The 9219-nt window shown below is 51.8% G+C and overlaps 2 protein-coding genes across 4 annotated transcripts; one reads left to right on the forward strand and one right to left on the reverse strand.

Moving 5' to 3' along the window:
• Nucleotides 1-789: 789 nt before the first annotated feature.
• ARFIP2 (ADP ribosylation factor interacting protein 2) lies at nucleotides 790-5924 on the reverse strand. Of its 3 annotated transcripts, none has more exons than XM_029206791.1 (8): nucleotides 5812-5886; nucleotides 4870-5008; nucleotides 4516-4722; nucleotides 3665-3783; nucleotides 3267-3488; nucleotides 2591-2748; nucleotides 2267-2441; nucleotides 790-1825 (listed from the first exon to the last, which is right to left on the reverse strand). In XM_029206791.1, exons 3-8 carry the CDS (start codon nucleotides 4595-4597, stop codon nucleotides 1670-1672), a joined length of 912 nt encoding a protein of 303 aa, XP_029062624.1. In that variant the 5' UTR covers nucleotides 4598-4722; nucleotides 4870-5008; nucleotides 5812-5886; the 3' UTR covers nucleotides 790-1669. The 3 variants fall into 3 exon arrangements, with proteins under 3 accessions (XP_029062624.1, XP_029062625.1, XP_029062623.1); XM_029206790.1 differs by having other exon boundaries at nucleotides 1093-1825; nucleotides 4516-4612; nucleotides 5812-5924; XM_029206792.1 differs by lacking the exons at nucleotides 3665-3783; nucleotides 4870-5008; nucleotides 5812-5886 and having other exon boundaries at nucleotides 4516-4575.
• Nucleotides 5925-6098: 174 nt separating this feature from the next.
• TIMM10B (translocase of inner mitochondrial membrane 10B) lies at nucleotides 6099-8680 on the forward strand. The gene is made up of 3 exons (XM_029206798.1): nucleotides 6099-6148; nucleotides 6341-6436; nucleotides 6634-8680. Exons 1-3 carry the CDS (start codon nucleotides 6110-6112, stop codon nucleotides 6808-6810), a joined length of 312 nt encoding a protein of 103 aa, XP_029062631.1. The 5' UTR covers nucleotides 6099-6109; the 3' UTR covers nucleotides 6811-8680.
• The last annotated feature ends 539 nt before the right edge of the window (nucleotides 8681-9219 follow it).

Below are 9219 nucleotides of genomic sequence, written 5' to 3' on the forward strand. Positions count from 1 at the left end.
GTACCTGGTCCCTGAGTAAATCAAAGTGCTATCAGGGAGCTTTCTTGCATCACACAAGGTTCAGATTTGGGCTCAACACCGGGCTGCAGCAGGGACCCTGGGAAGTGCCTTGACTTCTAATCTGCCTCAGTTCTGGCACCCAGCGCAGGTGCTCTGGTGCTTGTGAATGAGCCTCAGACAGGGTTCACCCTTGCTTTGGAATATGGGGCCAGGGCTAAGAGACTACTCAATATGAGGCAACTCCGGTCTGTATAACACTATTTTAAGCCTCACAAAGACTCCTTTCCTCAGTCCTAAACTCCCACGTCATCCACCGTCTGCTGATAAGGCTTCACAGCTCCTTTGAACAAAGGGCAAAAGCCCGTAAGCAGCCTGAAAAGGCTCAGCATGATCTACTACCTCACCTCTATAGTCATCCTCTAGCCACTCCCCCTTCATTTTTCCCAAGCTGAATTCCTTCCTGTTCCTACGCAGGGCCTTCACGTATGTTGGCCTCTTTGCCTAAGATGCTCTTCCCCCTACTCTTTACCTGGCTATCCTCTAGTTACCCTCAGGTCTCAGCTTTCAAGTTGACATCCCCATCTCCACCTATCTAGGCTAGATGCCCCTCCTCTTTGCTCCCATAGCCCCCTGTACTTCTGTATTCTGTATCCTAGTACTTATCACTGTATTGTAGTTGCCTAGTTACTTGCCTCTATCCCCCACTAGGCTGTAAGCACTGTGGGCAGGGACCGTGTTTTATTCCCTGATGTTTCGCCAGGGTCTAACGCAGTGCCTGGCAAATAAAAACACTCAGTAAATATTTGCTGTATGAATGATTGGATGATGGAGGTCAGTGGGCCCAACCCCCTCTGGGCCCTGTTTTAAGATCCATTTTTATCTTGGTGCTAGCCTAAAGGGCAAATAAAGCTTTGGCTCCTACTGGGGCTGGGGGAGGAGAGTAGGCCCTCAGATTGTTCCTGAAACCTGTGACTTCAGCTATCTGGCCCCAGCTCTCCTGAAATGATAGGATTTTGGTGTGTAATTAGACTGAGCGTTTCTCTACCCAGACCACCCTCCTAGAGTCCCCCACAAATTGACCTCACTGGGCCTGCTTTTATGAAAGGTTTATTCCTAGTGCTAGGTCCCAATCTTCCAGGGCTCTAAGCACAATTAAACTGGGTGGGTAGGTGAGGGGAGACCCATTCAGATGCAGGGCCAGAAATGGGGCTCCCCATATCCCCACCCCTTTGGTCCCAGTCCCCTTCTCTGCAATGGGCACGCATTGAGGAGGGACAAAGGATACTGGAGGCAACATCATTGGCCCAGGGGAGCCCAAGAAGAGCTGCCATTGGCTGACAGGGCCTTTTGAGGCTCTGCCATTGGTCAGGGGGCACACCCCAGGAACTGGGGTAGGCCTGAGGAGTGATGCCATTGGCCAGGGAGTGGTTTTTGTCATAGCCTTTGGCTGTGGAGTGGAAGGAAAAGATCCGGGAATGAAGCCCAGTGGCCAGGAAGATAAAGGACAGGGCAGCGGCCGCTGGGCCTGCAGACCTCCTGTCAGGCCCCAGCCAGGGAAAGGGAACCCAAGCCTGAGCGCAGGTGGCAAGGGATGTCCCATGTCCAAATCTCCCCCACCCTGGGACTGCCCCTCCCAATGTCCTTGACAGCCAGGTTGGGCTGGAGTGGCTCACTGCTCCTCTAGCCAGGAGGGCTTCTCAGCTCCTGGAGGCCGCAGCTTGACGTTGAACTGCTGCAGGGTCTGCTCCAGCTGTTTCTGGTTCCCAGCAAAGTAGGCTGACACGGCGTTGTGGAAGAGGAGCAGCTGCTTGTGCATCACCTTGATCTGGGGGCCCAGCAAGGTCAGCTGAGGCTGGACTCAGACACCCTTCCTCAGAGCCCAGACCAGGGGCACAGGGGCACAGGGGCCCTGCTCCGATGGTGCTTTTGGAGTGGGGGCTGACCTCCATCAAGGGAGCCAAAGGATAAAAGCCAGTGTGATAGGAGAAACCGGACTTGATTGGCAGGGCCAGAGGTTCTGGCACCCCAGCTTAAGGGGTGGATTTTTCCCAGTTATGTTCTTGGGATCAGCAGCCAAATCCTCAAGGGATCAGAGGGAGGGTGACGGGAAAGGTCCAGGGGTTGAGTGGGCTGGGGAAGATCCCACTCCTTAGCCAGGCCGCATTTCCCCATCCAATGATGGGAAGGGTTTTTTTTTGGGGGGGGGGGGGGTGAGGTCAGTGTTACAGATGGGAAGGTGGGCTGGTTAAAGGGGTGGGGTTAGCACCTTGTTTTCTTCCAGGAACTTGAGCTTGATGGCCACATCTCCCCGCAGCTTCTCATATTTGTCCCGATGGGCCTGGAAAGTGGCCTGGGCACTCTCAAGTCGACCACGCATCCCTGCATCACGGGGGCCTAGGCTCAGCTCCTCTAAGTCTGTCCGGTAGGCATCGTATTCCAGCCTGGGGAGGGGGTGATATGGGCTGGTCTCCACCCCTTTGCCCTTCACACATACTCTCCTTTCTTTTCTCAATTCTTATGCCCCTAAAGCTCAAACTTCCACCCATGCCAGCCAAATGCCCCAAACCCTAGGCCCTGCCAGTGCCCACACCTGGCAGCCTCATACTGTTTGACAGTCATGAGTGTGTCTTCCATGGTCTTGGTTACCAACGTGTTGATGCTAGAGACAAAGAAGTTCACAGCCCCTAGCAGCGTCTCTCCGTTCTTGCACAGCAGCTTCTGCGTCTCTGCATTGTAGCCAAATTCCTCCTGAGGGCAGAAGGGAGGGACAGGCCTTGAGTAACAGTCGGGGCTGTAGGGCCCTTCTTTCCCCTCCTCTCCCGGGAGGAACCAGCCATTGAAAGTGGAACAACCCAGCACTGCCTCCAGCAAGGCTCTCTTAGCCAGAAAGTTAGTGGGGCTGCCCTGGGGATGCCTGGGACAGGAATGTGGGAGTGAGGGCCTCAGATGAAGTTCACAGAACTGGAGTAGGGAAAGCTAGTGAAGCAGGCAAAGGAGGGGCTCCGATTAGGCTGAGCACTGAAGGCATTCCTGTCAATGCAGAGAGGGGTACTTGTGAGGCACCTGGTGTGCCGCCTGCCCCACCCCCTCCAACTTCTGGACCTCCGTAAAAGCCCCTGCCTCCACAGGCGGGTGCTGCTGGGGGCAGAGCTGGGCCCGCCCTGGAGGGGTTCTCCCTCTGGGCTGCAGGAGGGAGGGAGGCTGAGGGGTGACTGCCTGGTGGGCCCGGGCCCAGCCCCCCACCCTCTCAGGCCTGGCTGAGGCACCTGAAGCTCTGGGGACTTCTGGCTGAGGTCAGCAAAGGCGTCCCCTAGTGCATGCTGGGTCTGCAGCAGGCTGTAGAGGTGCGCTGTCAGTGCCCGGCCCAGCTGCAGGACACTCTCATACTTGCGCTTCGTCTCACGCAGCAGCTCAATCTGCAGCTCTAGCTCCAGGTCCACAGTCCGGGAGCCTCGGCCAAATCGCTCTGATAACAGCTGCTTTGTACACTGATTGGGAAGTGAGGGAATAGGTCAGAGGCCCTAGCACCCTGTCCTCCCAAAACGTACCTACCCCAGCATCCCCAGGCTCCTAGTCTCAGCCATAGATGGGACATTAGGATCTGGAAGATGGGGAAAAGGTACCCAGGGGAGTTTGGGGGAAAGGAGAGGTGCTTGAATCCCACCTTGTATGTGTTGATGCCCCATTTCTTGACGATGTCAAACTTCTCTCCAGCGATGCCCCGAGCCACCTCATCTCCGGGGCCAGCAGGAGTGGTATTGTGAGATGGATGGCGGCCAGACCCTAAAGGACCAAGTTCTCTGACACCAGCCTCTCTCAGATACAATCAGACACCTCTGTGGTTCCGCCCATACTTCCCTCCCAGCACATGAAAATGACTTCCCTGAAGAAGCAGAAGCTAGAGACAATTAGATTCTCCTACTCACTAGGAGGAACTCATACATTGTGCCCTGAGACCCAAAACCCAATATACATCTGGCCTCCTTCTGAAGTGGCGGCGGGGATTGAAGAAGGAGGGAAGAGGGAGTTGCTAGTGTACAGGGGTAGAGAAAACAGCAGGAAATAGGCTGAGTATGGGGTGACTGATCAAGGATAGTGGGTCCATCAAACAGAAAACCCGGCTGACATTCCCATGTGGATACTAGTCAGTGTGAGATTCAGAGCTGTTTGTTCCTCTAAATGTTAGAGTCTAAAGTAAAACTCTGAGAAGCCTCACAAAGTTCCAAATCAGATTCAGGCTCCAGAGCAGCCGGGGGAGGCCTGTGAAACAGAGTTCTTTGCTTGACTTAGGTGGTGACAGCAGAGAAAGGACAAGTGGGGCTAAATGACAAGTGGGAGCAGATGGACAACTCTGGGAACTGGCCTTGGGCTGAGATTCCATAGGGTTCATACTAGCAGAGGTTCCCAGGATCTCCAGACATAATTCAAGCCTTCTTAGACATACTCTATGCTCCCTAGAACCACCACTCTCCCCCTCTCCACTCAAGCTTCCTGTCCTGTTCTGATCATTCATACCTGTGGGGATGAGTCCATCACCAGAGCCCCCATAGCCACCAGACACAATGCTGGTTTCATTGAGGTTGGGTCCTGACACCATCACCTGCTGGAGGTCCTATAGGCCAGAGAAGAGGGGGGCTTCAGGAACATAGGGGCAGCTGAAGCATTTTGGGGGTGAAAACAAGCTTGGATTGAAGCATCATAGAGAGAGCACACAAGGGAAGTCTGCACAGAATCAGAACAAAGATTTGTAAAAAGATTGAAGGGAGATTAGGTAAGTTAGGGGAAGGCTACTGGAATAGGGACGAGAGTTCAGGGTTTATGAGTTGGGATTCCTCAATTGAAACAATATGAAGAATCAAACAGAAGCACCTGCTCCAGCCCATCATCCTCAGGAAGCTGCCCAGCTTCACCGTTCCCGTGGATGGGGATCTCCATTGTGGCTGCCTTCCCTAGGATCCCGTCCGTCATGGCTAGCGAAGGGACTGGAGTCAGTCTCTACCCCAGCGCCCTGCAAAGCCCAACACAGACAGTTCTGGAAACTGGCCAGTACTCCAAAGAGGAAGATCTCCCCTGCCATTTCGGAGGTTGTCCCAGGGCCTCAGTGTTCTGGGGTTTGGCCACTACTCTTCCCTGAAGTATATGTATTTCTTCCCTCCAAAGTGCATATTTGTAACACGCACACCCAGGCCTCAGGTGTGCCTGACCTGAGGTCATGTTCTCATGAAACCCCCTATCCTACCAGGACTCCGGTGATCATTCATGCATTCAATCACTCAACAGACATTTAATGAGTGCCTACTATGTGTCATGCACTATTTGAGGCCATAGACATACAGCAGTGAACAAGAGAGATAAAGTCTGTGCTCTCAAGAAGTGTATGCCCATGCAGGTGTTTCTCCCCATCAGGAGATGAACCCCTTTCCCAGGGCTCAGGTGTGTAGCCCCATTCAGGTATGTTCTCCACTGCCTGGCCTCTCACACTCCTTTAGTGTTTCTTCCTCTTTCCTGCAGGGGGTCTCCCCTTCCTCCATCCCATGCACCTCCTCTTCCTCGGGCCCTCCCCCTTCAGGCCTTTGTTGAATCACTTGGTATAAGTTCACGACCTCTGGGAAAAGCCTCTTTTTCCCAGTACATAGGTAGGTGATCCCTTCCAAAGTCAGTTATGTCTCCCCAGGTGTGTGAGTCTCCGCCCTCCCCCCATACACCTGGGCATCAGGTGTGTCCTCATCCTTCCCCAGGGTTCAGAGGCATCTTGCCCTCACGTCAGGTTCGTGCATTCAACTTGCCCTCGCCCATGCACGTCCCTCTCACCTCGGGCCGGGCGGCTCTTCCCCTCAGGGCGCCAGGCCCGGGCCGCGCGGGGACCTCGGGCTCCAGTTCCTGTCGCGATCCTAGCCGCAGGTCAGGGACTCGGCGGAAGTGACGTCCTCTCACGGGCAGAAGAAGCCGGCCACGTCGCAGATTATGAGGGCGGAAGTGACGTTGGCATCTGGGGGCAGGGCTATCCTGGAGCCAACCCCTCTGTCCCTGGGGAGCCACGAGCGCTCACTTCCGGGGCGTTACCGAGAAGCTGTGAAGGAAGTGACGTAGGGCACGCGCCGGTGGCGTGATGGAGCAGCGGCAGCAACAGCAGCAGCAGCTCAGGAACGTGAGTGGGAAGCTTTGGGGCCATGCGTTCAGCTAGCATCCCTGTCTGCATGGCGGGAACCCCAAGGAGCCAGGCATCAGAGGGCTGGGAACGTCGGGCCATGGGGTGCGGTCCTGGGAAAGCTCGGGCGGTGCGGCCTTGAATTGAGATGTGGCCCCTCTTCGCTGAGTTCCTTGTCCCCCTTCTTCCCAGCTGCGGGACTTCCTGTTGGTCTACAATCGGATGACGGAACTCTGCTTCCAGCGCTGCGTGCCCAGCCTGCACCACCGTGCTCTGGATTCTGAGGAGGTTAGGTGGGGGAACCGAGTAGGGAGATTACCCTCGATCCTCAGAGATAACCGTAGACTGCTTCCCTCTTCCGCCACTTCCCCTACCTCTGGCCCTGGCCTTTCTACGACCCTTTCCCCTAGGCTGGGGATGGGAAGGAAGGAGACGGACCTGACGAGACACCTTTGGCTTCTACTTCCACCCTGTCTTCCTTCCAGGAGGCCTGTCTGCACAGCTGTGCTGGGAAGCTGATCCATTCCAATCACCGCCTCATGGCCGCTTACGTGCAGCTCATGCCTGCCCTGGTACAGCGCCGCATCGCAGACTACGAGGCTGCCTCATCTGCGCCAGGTGTTGCTGCCGAACAGCCCGAAACCTCGCCATCAGGGAGCTAGCTGTCCCCAACCCCGGGAAGGGAGGCACTGGATGGACCCTCATACTTAAGGAGCCAGTGGACCTTGGGCTGGGTGCAACCTGTATATAGAAAGTGAGGAGTTGCCTGAGAGCTGGGTACTGTTGCTCCTTTTCCTGGAGCTAATAAACCCACTTTTACTTTGTTTGGTTTATATTCTGGGCAAGGAAGCTTTGCCCACTTGATTGGCACCATCTTTATTATTCTGTCAGGATGCTTCAGCCCTGGCAGCAGAGAAATTGCCTTCAGTGTGTAGAAGGAAAACGTCAGCATTCCCAGGCACCTGGTTAAAGCGACATCTGTGGGTACAATTTTAAGACTGGTAATAGCGACAAGAAGTTGGTTTCTGCCCAGATGACAGAAAATGGGAACTCTGTCTAGCTGTCCGTAAATCTGTCTGACTTAAATGGCTCACTTAGAGATATCTAAGGACAGCAGATTAAGAATCCACAGGGCTTTTAGGCGCTACCTCCTGGGAAGTCAGTAGCCTCAGACAGAGATGAAACCTGTAAGAATTCTGGGGTGTTCTGGAACATCAACCACTTCCTCAAGTTGTTACTTAATATTTTCTGTCTTCTTAGGATGAGCAGTAAAATCTTTAAACAAAGAAGATCTGTGTGCTTGTCTTCAGGAGCAGTCAGAAAGGGGAAAACTTGTGGAACCATATTCTGCAATACAGTCAGACTCGAGGGATAAAAACCTAAGGGAGAAGTAGATGGTGATGGTTATGGGAAAAAAAGGAAGAAAGCCAAATCTTCAGGACTTCTTGAATGTTACCTTAATGTCTCACTGCTTGTCTGTAATCTCCTGATTCCATCTCTCTGTCTACCCCAGATTGTTCCCACTGTGCCTGTTCTGTGACTTCTAATTCCAACCTGTCTGTTCTTTCCTCATTACTTCCCTCCGTGTGGAATTTACTTCTGTATTCAGCAATCTGAGTGGCCTATACATCACTGAATTTTCTTGCCATTTTTGTGTCCTTTTTGTATCAGCTGTTTTAACATTTCTGTTCCTCCATTCACACTGCTAGAGAAAAACAAAGCTGTGTAGTGAATGCTACTAAATATTCAAGGTTTCCAACCTCAACCAAGCCCTCGTTACAAACAAGCAACCCTTTGTGAGTTCCTGGTCCGTTTGCTGTCCTAATCACTACGGCAGTTATTTTACACCTTCATTGCTCTCCTTAATCGCCTACCTCACCCTTGACTATTCCCCATCAGGTGACCATGTTTGATTTTTAAAATGGAAGTAGAACTTCGTAGACATTGGCTCCCACAGTCATTAAAAAAAAAAAAGAACAAAATAAAAGAAAACTTACAACCATCCACAAAGCACATGTTTTCTCTCCTGTACAGATCAGGACGTTGAAATTCTCTGGTAGCAGACCCTGTCTAAAAATGCAGACCTGTCTTTAAAATCTTTTACTACACCAGGCTGCTTTTCAAAATATCTGTTGAGCACTCGCTTTGTATAGGTTCTGGTCTTGGTATTATCCCCACTTAACAGATGAGGAAGCAAGAATTCAGTATGTACCAGAAGCCCACCTTATACACAGTTACCTATTGAGAAAAGTGGCTCTGATCAGCTTTTTGCCTCATTAGCTGAACAAATCTTGAACAGAAAGGTTTGCTAAGACCCTTCCTTAATAAAAAAAGTTGTTGATCAGGAACTTTCCTACTGAGTGGCTTCATGTCTGCCCAATAAATTTCTCTCCTTGAAAAGTGTAAATGCAGGTAAAGCAGCTTGTGAACTTTGCAATTCCCAGAGACAGGAATGGGGACCTGGGATATTGTTCTGATGGTGGGAGGGTTCTTCTCCATCGATATTTATGTATATCCCTGCAATAAACTTCCACTGTGAATTATCTATGTTTCCATGTCACGTAATTAGTAATTGCTGGAGAAGGGCTAGGAACACAGATCTGTCTGACTCTAAAGCCTATGTCCTTTGAACTTCCAGAGCTTATATTTGCCTGCTCACCTGCAGTCAACCTTTCCCTAGGCATGGAAAGACAAGTGTCCATCAGTCTGATCCACCAAGACTTTTTAATCTCTTCTTTCCTTTCTGTTTATAAATAGGTTCAATACTTAACGAAAAGTACCTTATTCCTACTATCCGTCTTCCTTTGTCACTGAAATCTCCTTCAGGTCTTACCATAACGTCTCAGCCATTGGTATAGTGAGCAATGTGATGTTTCAAGCACGACACACGAGGATAAATGTTGACAAAGCTTTATCCCTTTATCACAAACACATTTGAGACAGGGTTGTTCTTGCTATTGTGGCTTCAGAACTTAACTGCCTACTCCTTTGCAAAGTCTAATTCCTTTGAGCCTATTGAACTGTACCACCTCTCTTATTACTTATCTGTAGTAACTGCCACTCTCCTACTT

This window comes from Monodon monoceros, unplaced genomic scaffold (genome assembly GCF_005190385.1).
Source record: "Monodon monoceros isolate NGI ecotype Baffin Bay Population unplaced genomic scaffold, NGI_Narwhal_1 Super_Scaffold_7, whole genome shotgun sequence".
NCBI lineage: Eukaryota > Metazoa > Chordata > Mammalia > Artiodactyla > Monodontidae > Monodon > Monodon monoceros.